The sequence below is a fragment of the Phalacrocorax carbo genome, chromosome 7, assembly GCF_963921805.1.
Source record: "Phalacrocorax carbo chromosome 7, bPhaCar2.1, whole genome shotgun sequence".
Lineage (NCBI taxonomy): Eukaryota > Metazoa > Chordata > Aves > Suliformes > Phalacrocoracidae > Phalacrocorax > Phalacrocorax carbo.
The window spans coordinates 36,703,009-36,724,030 of NC_087519.1; the positions used below are offsets into that span (position 1 = coordinate 36,703,009).

Sequence of the window (21,022 nt, forward strand, 5' to 3'; positions counted from 1 at the left end):
CATATGTTGAATACCCTTTTTTCATATTCCTGACCTACAGGCTATAGATTTTCTCTGACTCTTCACATCACAAGTTGGTAGAGAAATGGAAACTACATCAGTCAGAAATCCATTTACTAATTCTGCCAGATACCAGAAATCATTGGTGAGAGGTTTGCAAAACGCTACAAGAAGATTCTGTGCTCACAGGGTAACCTGGGAATTGATTCATAAAGCATGAGGAGATGCTGGAAGAGGGACTATCTCCCCATCCCTCTATAAACTGTCCATTATCATCTGCTGACACTCCAGACGTTGCAGGCTCTTCCCTCATACGGTATTTTTTCCTCTCCTCTCCCCTTCCTTAAGCCCTATCCACCTCTCAGGTAGGGCATGCTAGAGAAACAGCATCAGCAGCCATAGCAACGGGTCATATGCCCAGACAGATCCATTCCCAGGATGAAGGGTGCTGGTGACTGTCCTGTGTGAGATCATCCCCCAGCCCCACCCACGCAAAACCTGCGCGGTCCCTCGCTGTCCGCCAAAGAGGGCGGGCGGGCGGGGGGCTGGTGGCTGGGCGGGGCCTTGCCCTGTCACCCCAGGGCATACGTGGGCAGGCCGCTTCAAGGATGACCGACTCCTAAAGGTATATCTACCAGAGACAAATGAACCCCATGCCAAAAACAGCACGGCACTTGAACCCGCTGCCTGCGTCTGTGTCACGCCCACGTCGTGTGAAGTCACACCTCGACGCCAGGCCTCACGCCACGGCCCCTTCCCACCTCTGGCGGCGCACCCGCCTCACGCCCCACCCAACATAGTGGCGCTGCCCCGACGCCACACTCAAGATGGTGGCTGCGCGGCCGCGGGTGTCCCGCCAGATTCCACACTCAAGATGGCTACCAGGAACTTTCCTTTTCCCCTCAGCTCCTTCCGTCGTGCTGCGCTTTTACGGCGCCGGGGGGGAAGCGCGGGGCGGTTCTCCCCTGGCCGCCGGAAGCGGCGGAAGGCATTGGGGAGCGGACTCGGCGGCGGAGCGGAAGTCGCTGAGGTGGACGGAGGTGGCGGCAGCGAGCGACGATGAACAACAAATTCGACGCGTGAGTCGGTGGTGCGGCCCTCCCCGACCCACTGCCGCTCCCGGGGCCTGCGCGGTCCCGCGACCGGCCGGGAATTCCCCCCTCTCCCCCGCCGCCACCTCAGCGCCAGTTGGGCGAGACGCGATGAGTCACGGGGCCGCGCACAGCCCCGTTCCGCCCCCCCAGCCCGGCCCCGCTCGGGTGGTGCCGTCTGGCCCCGAGGGACTGCGGTCCGGCGGCAGCACACGGCTCTGCTCGTGGCGGGGTGTCCCTCACTGTGCACTGCCCTGCGCTGGCCGGGGAGCCGCGGGCCACCTTTTGGACCCGCTTGTCGCTCATCTTTTCCGGCTTTTCGCAGGGAATGGGGCGGGCGGAGAGACCCGTGGGGTGCGGGGCGCTGGTGTGGTGTCTGCTCGCCTGAGGGGCTGCCTCTGCCAAGCTTGGGGGCGCGGGGAGCTGGGTGGGAGAGAGTCGGCAGCGTTACGGTGAAGGGACTCCACATTCGCCTGCTGAGTCGTTAGGGACCCTAACAAATAGCTGGGGTTTTCTGTGGCAGATCGGTATCTAGTATAAACTGCTTGCGTTTGCTCTAAAAAAGGCATTTTGTTGCTCATTTTGCTTAAAAGTGTCTGTCTGAGATGCCTGTGGCGGGCTGTGGGCATGCAATGTAGTAGTAGTTTTTACTGTGTGGGTTGTAACGTATAGATTTATAAGTGCTGGTTGCCCTTGTACTGTGGAGGAGCTTAGAAGCAGGGACTGCTGGCGCGTGGTATGAAACTTCTCAGCTGTGAGATGTAGGACTCGCGCTCTTTGTTCTTTTTCTTTATCAGATTGAAAGATGACGATAGTGGAGACCATGACCAGAATGAGGAGAATAACACACAGAAAGACAGTGAGAAGGAAAAGAATGATCGAGAGAAACCACAGAGTACTACCAAGAGGAAGGTACAGTGCTGGCACCTGCATTCCATCGCTGGGGCATGGTGTGGGAGTGCTAGAGAGTCAGTCCTCAGCACAGGAATAAGGAAAATATGTCTTGGTGGGCTGTGGTTGCTTAATGCGCTGATACTGTTGTTGTGAAGACAGAGGGATTTGGATATTAGCATTTGGATAATCTGATGTAGCTGTTGGAGGTGAGGGGTGAATGCTTCCTTCACAGAAATGAAAAATAAAGGGGATTTTTCTGCAGAAAATGTTTTGGAAGAGTGTGTAGGGAAAGGACTGATTGACAGGGGAGTAGTGGCTTGCAGTAGGTTTACTAGGCTGTGCTTGTGCCACTGCTGAAATAACCCCTAAAATGGGTCTCTGTGAGTGTAGTGTAGCCTAGTTAAGAAGGTGTATATTCATCCTGTTTTGGTCTTTTTAATCCTTTGTTTAGGAAAACTGTTCTGTTTAAAATAATGTAATCCTTATAAACTTACCATAGACAAGAGGAGGGTAGAGATGTAAGCCCCGGTTACTCCTGTAACCATATCAAGTGACACAAGCTGAGTTTTATTGATTTTATTTTTTTTTCTATCAGTTTTAACTCTTGGGTAGTGTGCTTTTGTTAACTACTTCTATGCTCATTAGGATTCTTTTTAGTCAGAAATGGATGTTTTGGGAATTGGTAAATGATCACTGCCCACTGCTAGCCATGGATTCTGCCAAAGCTGACATAACGAGTTCCAAGACAGACTAATCCTCCCAGAGTTAGGGTGTTGGTTGCTTAAGGGAGTTGGTGTCACCAAAGAGTTATAATTGCGTTTGAATCATGGTTTACTATAAATGGTTTTTGTTCTTCCCAGAGGAAAAGAGTGTCTTTTTTATTTTTTGTAACTTGAAAAAGCTAAAACTCTTGCATAGCCCCTTTTAGTTTGTCTGTCTCTTTTCCTTTGAGTTAGGAATAATTAAGGACTAAAGGAAAACTTAGTAATACTGCCTCTAATAGTTCTGAGGGTTGCTTTTTTTGTGATACTCTCCTGAGCTTATCATTTCCTTAGGTATCCGGGGACTGCAAATTTCTAGTATTCTTTGAAGCAGTCAGCTGCTCTTAGCCTAATGGTCCAGTTCAGACAATTAACAGAGAAAAGTATTTTTCTGTAAAAATGAGGATCAGTTGTTTGTTTTATAGTCTGTGAGGGCAGGCACATGTGGACTTCTGATGCTGTGAATGGGGTTTTTTTCCCATTCCCCCTTTGGAGGAGTGTATAAGGGGTAAGCAAGCTTTTCTTTCCTGCAGGCTGTTGTCCCAGGGCCAGCAGAGCACCCCTTGCAGTATAATTACACCTTCTGGTACTCCAGACGAACACCTGGGAGGCCTACCAGCTCGCAGAGTTATGAACAGAACATCAAACAGATTGGCACCTTTGCCTCTGTGAGTATATTCTTGTTGTCCTTTTGTCCTTGTCTCACTTGGGCACGGCGTGGTCATCATGGCTGGCTTTACTCTTTGTGTACTAGGTGTATGCACATGCAGGCTGTGCTCTTGCTGTCAGGAGCAGAGGAGGATGAATGATTTACATGGTTCACATATGAGTTCTTGAATTACCTACAGCAGGTGATGTGTCTTAAGCAGTTCTCTGCCCTGTGCTAGACATCTGTGCCTGCAGTAATGGTGATAGCTGGAATAATAACAGAAAGAGAAAAGAACTCCCATGTAGCTTAATCTGCTGGCTGTATCTGGAGCAGAACTTGGCAGGTAAGCAAGAGAAGAAAGGAACAGCTTTTCTGGGTGCAATGTAGGTGTGAAGCAAAGACACTACAGTTGTGTGTCCCTCAACACACACACACTTTGCCCCTGCCTGTATTTCGACCACAGAGACTGTGTTTGGAATGAGGATCTGCCATGCTGTTCATACTAGCAGCTGGCAGCCCACTGTCTGTTGCCTGTCTGGAAGTGATGACTGAAGTGCAGTTTGGTGTTGCAGTGAAGTTCAGTAAAAGGCAAACTGCTCTCCCTTTCACCTTCCACTCTTTGTGGTTGTTTATTCCTGGAATAAATTGAGTGTATCCTGGAAAGGCAATGTTGTGTTGTTGCATGGTACTGGCAGTGTAAAACCATCAATAAGATCCCAAGATACATAAGCAAAACATGTCTCTGCTGTAGAGGCACCATGTACAATATCATTCTCAAGGCTGGGAATTCTGCTGGCTGCTTTCTTTTCTTTTTTCTTAATCTAGCATTTTGCCCAGATTTTCCAGGGTCCCTTGCAAATGTTAATTTTGCCTACTAGTAAATCTCTGTCCTCTGTAATGTGAGAATTTGTAGCTACATCCCTTTACCCCTTCTGGAGGCTGCAAAAATATACCTGTCCAAGCAGCTGGGCTGTGTTATTGCATCCACACAGGATAAGAGTGGGAAGAATAGCTCTAAGCCTATCATCATGGGTAGTTACTGCTCCTGTTCTCCTGTGTGAGCAAGTACTTCTGGTGCAGTGAATGAAGAATGTGGCTGATGCACGATGATCTGGCAATAACTTTTCAGTCTGTCAAATCAGTGTAGACTTAACGTTGATTTTTAGCTCCTTAGAGTAAAAACTTCACACATTCTGTTGTCTGCTCTCTTCTGCAAAGACTTTGTCATTGCTGTTGTAGGTTGGAAGTGCTAGAGTTCAGTTAGGGTGGAGAGAGACTGGCCAGCAGATCTGATAATGTGTTTGGTTCCAAATTCTGTTTAAGGAGAAGGAAGAAAAAGCTTCAGAAATAATTGTCTGAGCCTAAATCTGGGTTCAGTTTTATTCTTTTCAGTAGAACGCTTTAAAGGCTTTTAAAGGATAACCACTAGAGGGCATATTCACTTGGTGTAAGAATTTAATTTCCCCACTGTATTTGGATGTGTCAGACAAAAACAGACTGCTTCTAACCCAACCTCAGTCCTGGTTCATAATCTTATTGGCTGTAAAAGCAAACTCCTGCTTGGTTGTCAGAGGTCAGAGACTGGAGCAGAATTCCAAGTGCTTACCAAGTTGTAAGGTCTCTGACAAAGTACTCGGGATGGTGTCTAACCCTTCCAGTTTTGCTGCTGGTCTGCTTAACAGCTGTTATCTTACTGAGTAGATTCCTCTTAAAACATAGTAATTAGTATCATCTCTTCCAGTGCCTTATTTTGTTTTAAAGATCCAGCCTCTAAAATCCTTCTCATTCAGAGAATCTTGACTGATAAATATGTTATTTTTAAGAATGAGAAAAGATAATTCCCTTGCCTTCTGGTCAGAGTGTCTGAAGTAGACACAGGGGTGCCAAATGGAAATTGATCAAAGTGAAGTGGTCAAAAAGTACTGTGGCAGACTTTAAAAGGAAGTAAGAGATATTTAAATACAAGCTCAGAATGGTGCCTTAAGATATTAAACTAGCACCAGAACGTGTCTTTTGTCTTGAAACCAGGATACAGTAAAATTAAATTAAAAAAATGTCTCGTTTGGAGGCTCCTGCAGTCTCCATGATTGCAGAACAGTGGTTAATGCAGGGCTAATGTGTGTAGTGTAGAGTGGCTTGGTTGTATGTGATGCACTTGACACACATTCACTAACAGAAAGTTTGGGCAGTAGGATTTACAAGATATGTTTGGAATTGTTTTCCAGATCAGCAGTTACCTTAGCACAGATTTCTTCAGACAAACACCAAGTGACTTTGGATGCACATGTTGAATATTTCGAGTGGTTGTCTGGTAATGGAGCCAGTCAGAAAGAGGCACCCAAGCTCTGATCTTACTGCTGCCTTCTGGGTATCCTAATCAACACCCTTGTGACAAGAAAGTAGAACAGAAGAGGGGAAAGTGGCTCTGGTCAGCTGGTGTAGAAAGGGAAGCCTGTTTCTGTAGGAATCTTGGCTATGAACCGTTTGAGCAACCTCACTGTATGGTTTATGTCATTACAGGTGGAGCAGTTCTGGAGGTTTTACAGTCACATGGTACGTCCTGGGGACCTGACAGGCCATAGTGACTTCCATCTTTTCAAAGAGGGGATCAAACCCATGTGGGAGGTGAGTTGGCGCTCTTATTTCTGCCTTGGTATTTTCCCAGAGTATTCTGGAGGGAACCTTCTACAGTGAAGGGACTTCTGTCATTAAATGGCACTCCAGGCTTCTCGTGGGTGCAGTCCTTTCTTCTGTTTCCTGTAAGCTTGTCCTTGGAGCTCCATCCCATGCACCTAGCAGTCCTGTGACCTGCTGGCAGAGGAAAAGGAAAGTGCAGAGAGTTGCTAGCTGCACTCCCCTGAAGGCCGCAAAATTGCCTTTGCCTGTGGGTCCAGAGGATCTCTGGGCAACATTGCCTGGAGCCCAACGAAGCGGGGACCCCAAACAAGCTCTGTGCCTCTTCCTAATATAGACATTTGCCCCTTATAGCTTTGTCCAGTGACAGCAGTGTGAGACTTCCCTCTGGAATGGCTGGACCTCTGTAAGTGGAATTCAACAAAGCTTATAAGAAACCAACCCTCCTTTTTCAGTCAAGGAAGGAAGAGGTGCATATGGTTAAAAGTCTACAGCCGTACAGAGAGCTGGAGATGGAAAGAAGACTTAGCCCTTTGTTTGCTTTTTTTTTTGTTCCAGGGCACTTAGTTTGCTTCTGCTAATTCATATCCAAACCTGTTAAAAAAGAAAATAAACATCTTTGCCCAGCAAATCATTCTTCCAGTTCCTGGCCTGCTTCCAGCAATGACCAATACTATTTGAAATATGAGGATTTTATGTGTTGGTCTGAAGTACCTAATTATGCTGCTTGGTCCTGAGAAATTTATATGTGACCCTAGTTGGCAATTATTTTTAGCAAGATGTTTTATAGCCAGTTACTGCAAATACAATTTATATAAAATGTTTAACCCTCTTTGGACTCCTAGTGAGCTAGCTGCTCTGATAATGTGTCAACCAGAGAGTCCACAAGTTAATGATACCAGAATTTCCATAAAGGATTTCCCTGTAGCCATTTTAAGATAGGGGTGGAGAGATTCTTTGGGGTTTTTACTTCTGGCCCTGTTCCCTTCTTGTGTTTACAGAAGACAACCTGTGATCTTGCTGCTGGCCTTCCCTTGCTGCTTGCTTTGTAGGGCTTTGTTTATGTTCGTTTCTCTTCCAAACTAATCCTTACTTACTGTCATTCTTGTAGGGACATATATGCATTTATGTAGCTCTGATCTTTTTCTGATCTATCTGTGCCTTTTCTAGGTAAAGTCAGAAGCACTAAACATAATGTTCCTTGGTGATTTATTGGGCTGCAGGTCATTATTATTCTGGTAAAGGGAAATCAAATGCTTGACTGAACTGAAGCTTGTTTAACCTGAACGAAAACTAACAATAATCATAAAACACACAATACAGCATCTGCCTCCCAATCACTGTTCTTTCTAGCCTTGAACCTGCTTAAACCACCTTTGAAATATTTTGAGCAATACCATTTTTTCTTCTGACCCCCATTAGTCATTGCAGAAAGTCTGAGGAGTTAAACCCAACTCCCTGCTTGAAGGCTGAAGCCTATACAGCTTAATTCTTGGAGCATGATGTTCACAACTTGGAGAACAAGGATGTTTAATCAGAAAGTAGTTTGCATCTCATGGGAGTATGCTACATTCTTAGAACTTGTGTTGATTTGGATTCTTCATCCTGCATGTGGCTGCTGTCATGCTTTGAGCTGATGCCTTCCCTTTCAGAACAGGCTTTAGCTTGTACCTGAAAACTGGGAGTCTGGTGAATGCTGCTGTTATGCTGGCACTTCCAAGGTTGCTCGGGACTGCTTCGCTAGCACTTGCTGTCTCTGACAGCACACAAAAGTTTAGTTTTATCTGAGCCCTAAAGAAGCTTTACAGCTGAAATAAAGTCAACTTTGTTTCATTAAGAAGGGTTGGGCTGCCTTGCCTTTGAGGTGTGTCTCAACTTGGCAGAGGGGTTTACTGGTGATTTGGCCAGGGATGCGCTGTGTTATGCAGTCCCATCTGAGTTATCCTTTGTTCTCTCTGTTTCTGTCCTAGACCTGTCTTCCCTCTCCCTGCCTAACTGCCCCCTCTGACTATTTCCTACCTCTCTTTGGCTTTGGATGGCATTTGCTCCCTTCTCACCTTGTAAGATTTCCTAGGTACAGCAGAGAATGCCACACTGTTCTGTACAGAGGAGGAGCTGCTGTTTGGTGCAGGTGTGCATTCTGTGAAGCAGGGGAGTCTGTAGCAGTTTTCAGCTCTTTTTTGGGTGCAACATATGGAATCATAATATTGAGGTGATGGACTGGGTACTTGGCATAAATTTTTTTCTTTACTCTCTCCCTTCATTTTTTGTTATTTCCCTGGGTCACCACAGTCAGAAACAAACATCCAGCTGTATGATGAATGGTGATATCAGTGGTTACCAGAGAAAGGACTGGTCCTTTCTGTGTTAACACAGCTTGTGAGCCCATTCCTGGAAATGTGGAAGGAAAGTGCTCTTCAGCTTTTTGCTTGCATTTAAATATCACTTTGAAAATTCTTTCCCTGTCTTCCGTGTTCCGTGATGAAGGATTTTTCCTGTTTTACAAACAGAAGTACGTGCACAAGGGATTAGACAAAGGGAGAATCAGTCTTGGGTTTAGGAGTAGTTTTAGGGTCTTTGCCTCTGGTTCTGTGTGCAGATTGGTAGGCTGGTGTTAGTCTTTGCTAGTGGGATCTCTTGATCAAGTGCATGCAGCTTCATCTGGAATGCTCAGTCATTGTCTCAATTACTTTGTATTCAAAGTAAGTGGTATACTTCTGTCTCTGCTTGTATGGGGGAGAAGCGAAATGATTTTGCTTAAAAATACCTCCATTCTGTCCCTTGCTCCACCCAATCAATATTTGCTCCTGTCTGTGGCTTTGCTGTCTTATGGGAAGCAGAAAAATAGCTGGAAGAAAACAAATCGATTTCTTGCCCCTCTTCCTAGGATGATGCCAACAAAAATGGTGGTAAATGGATTATCCGTCTGCGAAAGGGCTTAGCATCACGATGCTGGGAGAATCTCATTCTGGCAATGTTGGGAGAACAGTTTATGGTGGGGGAAGAAATCTGTGGGGCAGTCGTCTCTGTCCGATTCCAGGTAAGTGCTTCTGAGAACTGGCATATACTTCCATTTGGCAGGGCTACAAAACGTACCATCTGCTTACCCTCACATGCTATTCTGTAGGAGGATATTATCTCAATATGGAACAAGACAGCCAGCGACCAGGCCACGACAGCCCGGATACGCGATACGTTACGAAGAGTGCTCAACCTACCTCCCAACACCATCATGGAATATAAAACACACACCGATAGCATCAAGTACGTGTGGTGGCAGGGGGAGGGCCTGCTACTGCTTGCATGCATGCTTGAGCAATTTAATGCAGATCACAAGAACTGAGAGAAGTGCTCATGTGCTTTGGGGCTATTTACTATGAACAGTAATACAAACAGCAGCAATTGTTGCCAGTGTGCTTTGAAAGCCAAAGATCTGTGTCATTATTGTGCTGTTGTTAGGGACATTTGGTTCTAATAGTAAAACCTTTTTTTTGAAGTGTATAGTCCAGGGCTTTGTTAGCAATACACCCAGCCTGTCACTGGGGAGATGGGCAGCCCAGTGTGGGACTGTGGCTTGATATATTCAAAGGCAAGATTGCAGTGGGGGGACGAGATCATTTGAATAAATAGAGATTCTGGTGAATAAAGTGCGGAAGCTAACGGGGATTTATAGTGCCATTAGACTTATAAATGGTCTTGGGAAAGTGCTGTGTGAATTTACAGTGCCGTACAAATGATTTCTAATCATAATAAACGTCGTATATTAAGTCTTCCAGGCCCTGGTGACAGAGGCTCTTTAACAACACTAGAAGATCATAGTACACAGAGAGGACAGCTGTATTTTTAAATAAACCTATTACAGCTTACCATACCAGGCCATTCAGGGTGACTTTGATTTCCCACAAAGTAACAAAAAATTGCACATACTAGTTACAGGTGAAAAATGTAATAATTTTTTTCTTAAGCGTATTATGAACCAATTAGGTCATATTGATTAAATTAACACTTTTAAAAGGTGTACCTGGAAAAAGAAGTGAAATAAATTAATAAGACACTAGTAGAGCAGTCAGCTTTCTAATCTAGCCTGTAATCGGGGTGCAAGTACTTTCATTACTTCCTTTCACTATGCTAGCTTCTCCTTTCCACATAATCATGCTGTCAAAGTTTGAGATCAGTCCTGTTTTTAGCAGACAGCTAGCTTCTAGTTGTGGCCAATTTTGAGTGTGGATCACTAGCAATAATACAGAGGTCTCATTTAAACTGCCTGTAGGCATCTAGTGTTCCATGTGGCCCTCCCTCCTGTGTGCATGGGAAAGAGGAGGGAAGAAGTTGTTATTAAACTGAATCTTTTCCAGGCAGCTTTGGTTTCTGAAAGTTCCCACTTCTGTTGTTGAAATACCATATTCATGATTTTGCTAGTAACATTTCTCATGCATGTTTTGCCGGGAGAGGGCACTATCGACTCTCTGTCCATGTTATGAGATAGCAAAGTGCTCATGTGGACTCCTGACAGGATATTTTACTCCTGTTCAGCAGCAGGCTGTAGACTGTGGTGATGCAGCTTTGTTGTGAGAGGAGGGAGGTGTCTGACTTCTCTCAGTCTCCGTAGAGAAAGCTGTGTCCTGAGCCAACTGTCTGAAGCTGTGTTGGTGGTTCATGTAGCAAGTTTAGAATGGAAATGATGTGGCCTTTCCCTTATAAGCTATTGCCACCAGCTTTTCCTATAGCAGTATTCTCTGTCCTAGCAATGTTTGCAACTGTTCTTGCTCTGGCAGGTGGCAGTCCTTGAGCAATGGTGCATCCAGTATCATGGTCTTATTTTCCTACAACAGCATAGCATGCCATGCTTGCTGCCCTCTCTTCCTGCATAGCATCGAAGTTTCATTTTGTGCTGCTGACGTGTGATGAGCTTGTCCAAGAATAACAGGTGTTTGAGGAATCAAGTTTCATAGCTCAGATTACAGCTGGGAGCAATTCTTAAATAGAAGCGGACTAGCTTTTCTCCCTCTTATTCTCCTGTGGGTAGGAGGGATAGTCAGGCATTGGTTTTACGGTGTCCCAGTGAGGTAGATCTAAGCAATTAACCTTCCCCGGTGTAGGGGATCATGAGAGCTCTTTTTTCCCTTGTCTCGCTTGAGCTGCAGCAGTCTGATTGCAGTGCTGTCCAACACCTCTCTCTAATGGCACTGGTCTAAATTCAGAGCAGAACTGCTTGTCAGTGGAGTTTGTGTAGTGATGTGTGGACCGACTTCCTGTGCCTTTGTTGCCTGGTACCAGCAGGCAGCAAGCGGCAGCAGCTGTGAAGAGGTAATGGTGCCTGCTTCGTTGACAGAGAAGAGCAGGACAGCCCCGGCTCTCAGTCTTACTCTGCTTGGCTATGCTTCATATCATTAAGGTTCTCTCACTAATAAAGAATCTCTTGTGTAACTAGTTCTGTCCTCCATAAAGTCTGGCTCCTTTTTCTCACCCATCTATCAAGCCCTGTTGAAATACTGTCCATCATGAATAAACTCCACTTACGCTGCACATGTACCATGTGATTTATGACTCGGGAGGGCTTTCTAGCCAGCACTCTATATTCACACTCTGGCTGTGTTTTATGAAAGGCTCTAATGGAAGAGCCGTGCTGTAGGCTTTGTCAGGGCTGCCTTTCTAGGGGGGCTTGAGGCATTTTTCATTTGTATGGGCTGCATCTCTCCACTAGAGCTCTGCTCATGTGCAGGGTTTGATTGGCATTGATTGTGCTTCGGGGAAGGGAGCATGCTTAGCAAGAAAAGAACAGGCGTTTCTCAAAACCTTGACTTTTAGGTAGTGAATTGACCTGGATTAGCTTTTGACACACTGTAAATGAACGCTTCTGTAGAAATTGCTAGCATGCCTCTTACTGTGGAACCTGAGCCCTGTGTTTCAGGTTTTATATATATCTTTTGTGATGATGCATTTCGTATTAACTCATTTTTAGACACCATTTTTCATGAGTTGTCAGTGAGGCTGCAGCCCCCTTTGTTTCAGAAGGCGGTGGTGCTGCCAAGCTGCATTTGAAAAGTATCTGTTGCTTCACAGCTATTCCAAGGAGCTATTCTGCATTCTGTCCTTTCTGCTCTCAGTGGTGGGGCTTGTGCATTTAGCTAGATAAGCAGATCTTTCATTGCAATTTTCCTGTGTTTGTCCTTTTTCTTGCTTGTGATATTGACAAGCTGCCTACATCCCAGTGAGTGGAAGGGTCAGCCTAGTCTGTATTAATTTCCAATCTTGCTAGAAGAGCTAGAGCAATCTCTTGGACTCTGCTTAATTCCAGGGGATTTATAGTACCTTAGACATTACAGTGCTGAGCACCTGAAAAGAACATATGTGGCATTTTGTGGGCTACCTTGTTTCAGTAGCTGGAGAGAAAACGCTTCTTTGTTCTCTCGGAGGTGGACTGAGAGAGGTGCACTCGAATGTAGTGAACCACTTAATAGGTTCTGCTCATCAGCATTGTTAACCTTGGAGGTGACATGGTCGAGCAGTGACAGTGGGTTACAGGCAGTGGCACTCCCTGTGGTTTGGAATTAAGAAAAAAGAAAAGAACACCCTCTTACCTTTGTTGCCTTAGGAGGTGCACTGTGCACTTTTTGAAAGCAGAATATTGCTGGGCATAGCCTGGTTGTGTCTTAGTGAAGCCACTGAAAATATTCAGGTATCTGTAGCAGGTGAGCTGCAGTTGGGAGAGGGGTGGAGGGGAAACGATCACTGTAAAGTTTGGGTTTTGAGCATTGCAGCCTGATGTGCTTGGCTGTCTTGCCTACACCTTTGCCCTGCCCGGGCTTATCAGCCTTTCTTTTCCATGCTGATAACTGTGTGATCAGTGACCGTCTGCTGTGCTGAGAGTGCTCACCTCCAGTACCATCCAGGAATCCCAGGCAAATTCAACACCATTGCTTCATATGCCAGGAGAGACCAGACCTGTGGCCATACAGCAGGCTGGCACTGAGTGGGCTGGTCTGGAAATATTTTGGTTGCTGTGCGGCTTTATGGATCATCCTGTCAGCTCTAAAGCAAGGCTGCTTTTTCTGAAAACAAAGATTCAGTTATTTGTAAGTGCCTGCTGCAGTGAGAGCTGAGCAGGGTATAAAACTATCCTTCCCTTTCAAAGTCACCACTGATAACTAATGGGATGGCTTGAGTAAATGAGAAGAATAGTTGTTCTTAATAGGGCTGACACTGGGTTCATTTCGCTGCAGGCAGTTGGAGGAACTGGCCTCAGACTATATTTTAGCTAGGCAAAAAGCAGATATCCTATAGAGGGAATAAGGGTATGCTCTGTAAGAAGACTTGCAGGGGCGAGGTTCTCAGGATGAAAAGTGAAGAAGGAGGAGGACAAATCCCCATGGAAGTGGTGGGCATTGGGTAAGGTCAGTGTTCGTGAGACAGTAAGCTGGTGGTAGTGTGCTTGTGAGAAGTCTCCCAGGTTGTTACATCAGAGTTCAGCTAATTACGTAACTCTTGTTTATGTTTTTGTAGCACTAGTTTCCATTTCCTTGCTAATTTCCAAGACCTTAGGAGAACTCCTCAATGCTGCTGTCCTAGTTGTGTCATCTTTCTCTTTGACTATATCTTAAATGGTGTGGGCAGGGTTAACTTTGTCTGAAGTTAGATGGCTTGCAAATAGGACCCATACACACTGTCTGATGCTTGCCAGCGGAAGGCAGGTTACCTTGGGTCTTGCCAGCTCTAGAGATCTGAGTTGTTTCACCCTCATTCCTTCAAGTGTGAGGGCAGTAATAAAAGCTAGAGGAGAGCAGTGAGGTTCTGGATCTGATAGCTGTTGTCTTCTCCTGAGTCTCTGCAATACTGGCTTAATTCATTTATCACTCCATTCTCCAATTGCGGTAATATTTCCAGGTGCTGTAAGCCTGAGAGCACTTCCGTAGACCTGAGCTTTGAAATGATGGTTTCATTGGTTGTTCTTCATCACTGTAGTATGCTTTATTCAGAACTGTCCACGACTTTGTAAAAGGCTTCCTTATCTTGGTGGCCTGTCTCTTACCAAAGAAATGACTATCACCTATTTATTTCACGTTTCTTTTCAAGAAGGTCAGTTCAGATGTGTTCATTGCAAAGTCATGATGGCTTCCCTGTTTGCCTTTGCTACAGATCCTGCCAGATATGTGGAAGAATTATTTCAGGCTAGAATATCCTAGACTTTAAAGCCATTAGTTTTCAGGCCTGTCACAAAGTTCTTGACTCGTTCTGAACAAATCCCAAACACTGATGGAACATGGAGAGCACCCAGGAAGAGGCTGTGCTCCTCTGGACACCATACCTGCAGAGTGTAGTGAGTGGTCAGTGTGCTGGGAGGTTGCACGCAGGCTGGCAGAAGGGATGGGCCTTGGTGACTGCTGTGAGGCATTGTGAGTGCTCTGTCTCCTTTTTTAGCTGGGAAAGGAGATGGCAGGGAGGCAGGGCTGCACAGCGAAATGCTGAAGAGGAACTGTTAGGACTTAAAGATTGAGGGTGGCTGGAGAAAACAGCTAGTGCTGCTTGCACAATTGTGATTTGGAAAGTCCCTTGAAGTGGCTATGGCTGTTCTTCCTCTTTTTGATGGAGTCTCTGATAGTGGCTTTTTTGCATTTCTTTCCCCAGCTTACTTGATGGGGACCCTGCCTGGGGCCTGACCCTGGCCCATGGGGGAGGTGGGAAACTTCAACAGCTGTGGGTCAGGAATGAGTGTGGAAGAACAGTTCTGGCTGGCTTTATTTAGCCTGCTAATGTTTCCATTTCCCATCTGTTCAATGGGAATAACCTAAGTGTTGGGGATCAATTCACTGAGTATCTGATCGCTGCGCAGACAGTATAGCAATAAGGTACTAAAAATGTCTATACATAAAAATAACCTCTTAGACTCTCTGGCACCATGCCTTTGGCACGTCACAGGTCGTAAAGATTCTGCCAGACAAATTAACTGGCAGCCTTGTTCGGTACGAAATGGAGAGCAGTTTGCTCTGCTAGCATAGTTTAGGTACATTAGGGCAGGCACATCCTGGTGGGTTTTTTCAGTCAAGTCAGCAGATAGTCGGAGTAATTAGTACTATAATATGTATGAGTGTCTTGGCTTAAAAATTCTTGGCTAGAAGAGCATTTTCTCTATGTCTGTGAGAAGGACTTGGCAGCTGAAGGACTATGTGCATGATGTTATTGGGATGTTGGAACAGGGAACTCCTTGGTTTGAAAGGGGTAATAAATTATTATGTTGACAAATAATCTGCCCTTGTGTCCCTTTTGTAGAGAACAGAAGTTATGAGTTTAGGGAGAACTGTGGGAGGGGAAAGAGAGAAGATGTGATTATGGGTGATGGAAATGTGGTAGAAATACAAGGCATGGGAGGCTGGAGGGAAGAGCCTTTGACAAGGCTGGAGATATGCATAGTGTTCTAAGCTGTGTTCAGCAGCTCAGGAGGCTTCATATCCAGAGTTTCTCTTCCCCCTAACTTTCTTCTGGAGGGAGGCAGTTGTACCCACAGTGTCTAGTACCACATGCTGACTGGGTGACGTGGGCAGTTTTCCTTTCTCTGGAAGATTTCTTGGCCTTGTGGCCTTAAAGGGTGCTGTGTCTGGGGAGGTTTTGCAGGGAAGTTCCCATTTAAGGGCTTCTGTGCTGCTGCCCTGCTTAGAATGGGCCACTTAGGGGTTTCTCTCCTCCAAGCAGCATACTGCTGTATGTCAAGCTGAATTGCAGATCTGACCTGGAGTACTAGTGCACCACAGCTGTGTCCTGTGTGCTGTCCTATTGCATTGACAGCATGCTCTGCTGTCTTTCTCCCTCTGTTTTCCTTTGGCTTCAAGAGCTCATTTTGGAGGGTCAGCAAGAAATACCATGTAGCTTTCAGACTCCCATGGATGACTGTTACTCAGTTGTCCATCCTAGTCAATATCAGGGGGATTTTGAGCTACTATGGATGGAGGGAGACGGGAGAAAACCTAGTGAGCCATAGATGAGGACTGTCTTAGACCAGCTGATCACCTTGGTACTTCACAGGAGCATGTGCCTTGGGGGCTATGGAGATTTAGTTGCATGTTAGAAGTTTTGTCAAAGCAATTTTGAACTGGGAAGAACTGGAGTGTTTTGCTACTCATCAGTCTTGTACTGGTGGTGCTGAAGTCAGCGATCTTTAGGATTTCACCTTGAGTGCTTTCAAAAGAGTAATTTGCTGTCATGTGGTCTGGGAAGAGTGTCACAAATTCCAAGCTGTAGACCAGTGACAAGCTTCTTGCATGTACCCTCTTTGTTAAACTCCCAGCAAGACTGCCTGTATGTGGTGTACAGTCTTGCAGAGTGCGTGTGACTCTGAGGCTCAGGTAAGAGCCAGGCTAGTGGTCTGGTTTTGGCACAGATGACTAATAGAGGACTTCCATTTCTGGACTCTACTGTTGCGTTGCAGTGGCCTGATGAGGCAATGCAGAAAAGATGTGAGGTAGCTGCTAAGTACCAGCAGTCTGCAGGGTGGTCTGGGTTTATGACTGACCTGGGTTCCCTTTAAGGTCCCTCCAGCTCAGTGGGACTCTCTGGGTTCAGTAAATGGCTTGGCATGTGCTGTAGGCACCAGCACTGTTTTGCTGGGCGTGGAGAGCTATGGGGTTCTATGATGTCTCTGATCCTAGAAGATAACAGTCCTGCTCACATTAACCTCCGCATCTTTTCCCTGAGAGAGCTTTCAGTATGCTGCCTTCGTAAGACAGACAGCAATTTTTCAGTCTGCTAGCTTTGTCCGTCAGTAACATTCTCCACCAGGGAATGCAGCGTCCCTCTAACTTATCTGAAAACATTTTCATTTCAAATAGCTGTAATGTTTTTACTGGGCTGTCATTAACAATGCAGGTTTACAATAGGAAATGAGACTTTCTAATAACCATTGGATTCTGCCGCCTGATTGAATAATTTTGTAATAACTAAGCTGTGTGGCATTAAAAGAAGCCCCTTTTGGGGGGATCACTACATACATGGGTATGTGGTGAAGCATGAGGCCAGTACCTGGCTGAGGTTAACCAGCCAAGGAACATGATAATCCTCCAGAAATACATAACACTGGCAATTTTATTAGCAATAGGAAATGGATATTCCATTTGTGACTGGGAAGGTCATACCTGTCTCTGGGTATTAATGTGGCTGTATCACCAGCAGCCAGTGGGAACGCTTCATGTCTGTGCAGAACGTTAAAGCTGCCTCGCGCTGTCAGATGTTTGGCTGGGTTTTAAGGATGCTTCTATCCACTAGGGCTATCAGAGAATATTGCCTTGCTCTCTGAAGACAAGTGCCTTTCAAACGCCATTGAATGTTTCTGCTCTCGTTAAAAGTTAAGAAGCCTTTGATCTGAAGTGCTGTGGTGGTTTTTTTTGGTTTTTTTGTTTCATTTTTTTTCCCTCTGGCTTGCCAGGGCCTGGGAGGAGTTTCATGGCCTGGTGAACAGCAGTGGCCGCTGATCGAACGCTCCCCCTCCCTCTGTCACACACAGGGTAGGGCCTCATCTTTCTTCCTATGTGACTTCATGGCATACCTCTCAGCTTCCAACCCTCTTCCTGTGGGCTGGCATGTTCTCTTGCCTTATGGGCCTGGTGATAGGCCCATTCTGCTACTGGCTCTTTCCCAAAGGTCAAATGATTTTTTTTTTTTTAATTTTGACCAAAGGCACCAACATTCACCATGGTCTGCATTCACAGTGTTTTCTGTTGTGGTGCTGCGTGCTATTTTGCTAATGTGTACTTCCTCCGTGCAAGGCACTTGTAACCTAGACCTGGTCCCAGGAAGCTGAGAGGTATGTCTTCGGCTTGGGTCGGTTGCCTAGGGTTGACTGTAAGCAGATATGGAGTGGTAAATGAACGCTAAGCACATCCATGTGATGGACACTGAGAGAGGCGCCTGGAGCTTGGCATACGTGCCTTTGCTCTTGACTGTGGGCTGGAGCAGAATAAATTAGTCTGTCAATAAAAGCTTGTTCAGGAAGGACACACAGTAGCTACTGTATTTAGAAATAATAGTGCTGTGGCTAATGAGATGAAACCACCTGCTACTTCTGGTAGTGGCAACCAACCATGTGCAGAGAAAATAGCCAGGGTGAGGTCAGGGGTGTTGTGAGCCTTGCAGCTCAGATTGGTTTTCCCCTCCAGTGCCCACTTCCCTGGTGGCAGGCCCTTTCCTTAAAAAGGGCTAGCAGGCTTGCTGACAAGTGTTGAGTTTGGTTATAGTGAAGTGGGATTGCTGCATTGCTGAGTGCCAGAGTAGAGGAACCCGCTGGAAGGAAGCATTACACTACCCAGTTCCTACCCCATGGTGGTATGTAGCTGCTCCAACACAGCTGAACTCTAAGGGGCTGCTGGAGATCCCAAAACCTCCCTCCATGGCTCTGGGCAAACAGTGTTCTCATAGCTTGCTCTGAAGTCATGGGTGAAAATAATATCTGTCCTTCCTCACAGGTTTGGCTTTTTGTGAGGATCGATGGTTACAAAATGTTACACAGGCACCTAGCAGTGTTGTTATTGTTAGATGACATTCAAATGATCTTCCAGAAGAGGAAACCAGCTCACTTCATGAAATACCGGTCTCGGAAGGTAGTAAATGTGCCAAGTCTATAAGAAAACAGTGACAGAGTTGATTTAGGTCTCAGCTTTATTGGGTGACCAATGCTGAACAGGGAGAGTAGGGATGAGCAGAGGGCCTGGGGCACCTTGATAAAGGTGAAAGGAGGGGAAATGTAGAAACCTGTCCAAGAAAGAGCTAACCAAAATGTGCTGTCCTCCTGAGGTAGATGGCATAGGTGAAAGTACAGTATGGGATAGAAAGCCAAACCATTGTTGCAAATTAACCGGAATCCCGTTAATGAGTCCTGAATCATGTTCCTAAAAGGCAGCACAGCCTGCTTTGCTGGCAAGTGCAAAGGTGAACCCCAGTCTTCTGCTGATGGCCTCCAGCATGGTTTTTGCTGTCATGTCATAGCAGAGTAACTGTTTAACTCTCTAAAGAGTGTTTTATACTTCCTTCTGCTCCTCCAGCCCACCTCCTGGAGGTATTCCAGCATGCACTGTGCTGTGATGTTACAGCTACTGTGCAGCTCTTAGCAGCACAGAATGCTAGCTCAAGGATTTAAGCAGGATTTTACAGTCCTGCAGAGCATCTTGCTTCTGAAGCTGTTGCCTTTGCTCTTCCACACAGCTCTGCCAGTTTGGTGTGATATGTGCTGGGGCATCCCTAGGTGTTTGGTTTGGCCAGCTTACTGCCCTGTCCCTATTACAGGAAGAGCTGCCAAACCTATCCTCCCAAAATAATTACAACCTCATTTATTTCCATTTGAGCTTGAAAAAAAACACATCACCTTTCTATTAATGTGTAAATAAGCTTTGCGTATTGCTGCTGCTCACAGGCTAGCAGTAAGCATTAACACAGGTTTCTGTAACCTGCCCCATCTTCAGTGCTGCCATGTGCTGCAAGACTATGCAAATGAAGGTTGTGGACCAGCAGTCCTTTCTTTGTCAGTAGCCTGTGCAACTCACGTGGCTGTACTCATGTGAGTAAAAGCTGCTGAAGAAACTCTTCTATTTAAACTTGAGGGAAGTGTCCTTTTCCGATTAGATATTCTTTTAACATGGGAGAGACCAGAGAGCTAAACTTGTTGACAGCATGACAAAAGAAGCCTAAATACGAGGGGCAGAGGCAGGAGAAGGTTGGACTGATGGTATATTTGTGCTCCAAGCAGAATCCCTGAGGGCAAATGTTTGGGAAGGAAGAGATCTTGCAAGTAGTTTAAACACCAGAATCTTTCAGGGAGGTTTCCAGAGTCTATCATATGCTTTGCTCACGGGAGATGACCCTTTTTTACTTCCTGATGAGTGGGAATGAAACCAGGATCAACCTGTATTCCAGGTGTTCTGGAGCAGCAGGTTGACTTATGTGAAAAGTCTCTAGTTAGAAAGCAGATCTGCTTGGGAGGTTTAATGAGCGTTGATTTGAGTGACTTACTGGGATGGCTACACTGGTAGCCACAGTGGGTGGAATGGGGTGGTGCTGTAGCCTGAAGGAATGCACACCTGTAACCGCTTTCTTCCCTCTCTTTTCCAGGGATAATTCAAGCTTTCGAAACACAAAAATCACATTGTGAGAACAAGAGTTGGCACTAAGCTCCTCCCTCCGTGTCGAAAGCACTGAGAGGTCTCCACCAGTGCCCTCTGACCTCTGAAGGGACTCATGGGCCACTCTCTCGCACTCCTCCTTGGAGGAAGGATCCATCTGAAGCCCTCCAGCAGCGGTGACAATAGAGGCTGATTTTGTCATACACAAAGTTTTTTTTTTAGCAGTGGGGTGGGAGGCCAACCTTTCAATTAGCAGCGTGCCCTTGGGGCCGCATCTTGCAGCACTTTCCTCTCTTTCTCTACATGGCATGCAGGATCTCTGGGATTCTGCCTCAACGTCAGAGCCTTTTGTTGAGGGATACCAGTATTATAAATCTCTCTGTAGCTGGGAGGAGCTTCCCAGTTGAGAGTCAGCCCTATGGTTTTCAAATGCCCCCTTTCAGCTCTGCCAATAAATTATTGGGCCTCTTTGTTTCTTTCAGTCTCTCTTTTTTTGGCTGTGTCTAAAAATTGGTGGGATGGTATTTCTGTAGGCTTCAGTAAGGCCTGAGGCCTGCTTCTGCCAGCTCCATAAAGCATCTTCCCCTGAGCTGCCCACCTACATGAAGCAGCAAAGCACCCCAAGTGCCAGTAGTGGCCAAACTTCGCTGTATTTGTGGAGTTATGTGGGCAGAGGAGATAAAGATGTAAAAAATCTTGCTTAAAAAATGAGATGCGTGCTTTGTCTTTGCTCCTCTCATACTCCCTGGTTAGCAATGCCTTGCACACAGCCCTATTTGTTGGTGAGAGGGCTGCAAGCTTACCTTAAACAAGGACAAAGAGCTGCGTGGTGTCCCTTAGTTGCCCTGACTCTGGCTATCTTGGTGGAGAGCCAGCTGTGCTGCTCCGTGTTGG

General features: G+C 45.9%; 1 protein-coding gene across 2 annotated transcripts; it reads left to right on the forward strand.

Moving 5' to 3' along the window:
• The first annotated feature begins 927 nt into the window (after positions 1-927).
• EIF4E2 (eukaryotic translation initiation factor 4E family member 2) lies at positions 928-20,609 on the forward strand. 2 transcript variants are annotated; one of them, XM_064457473.1, is made up of 8 exons: positions 928-1,079; positions 1,889-2,003; positions 3,280-3,414; positions 5,916-6,020; positions 8,917-9,069; positions 9,157-9,293; positions 17,443-17,521; positions 20,118-20,609. In XM_064457473.1, exons 1-7 carry the CDS (start codon positions 1,060-1,062, stop codon positions 17,486-17,488), a joined length of 711 nt encoding a protein of 236 aa, XP_064313543.1. In that variant the 5' UTR covers positions 928-1,059; the 3' UTR covers positions 17,489-17,521; positions 20,118-20,609. The 2 variants fall into 2 exon arrangements, with proteins under 2 accessions (XP_064313543.1, XP_064313544.1); XM_064457474.1 differs by lacking the exon at positions 17,443-17,521.
• The last annotated feature ends 413 nt before the right edge of the window (positions 20,610-21,022 follow it).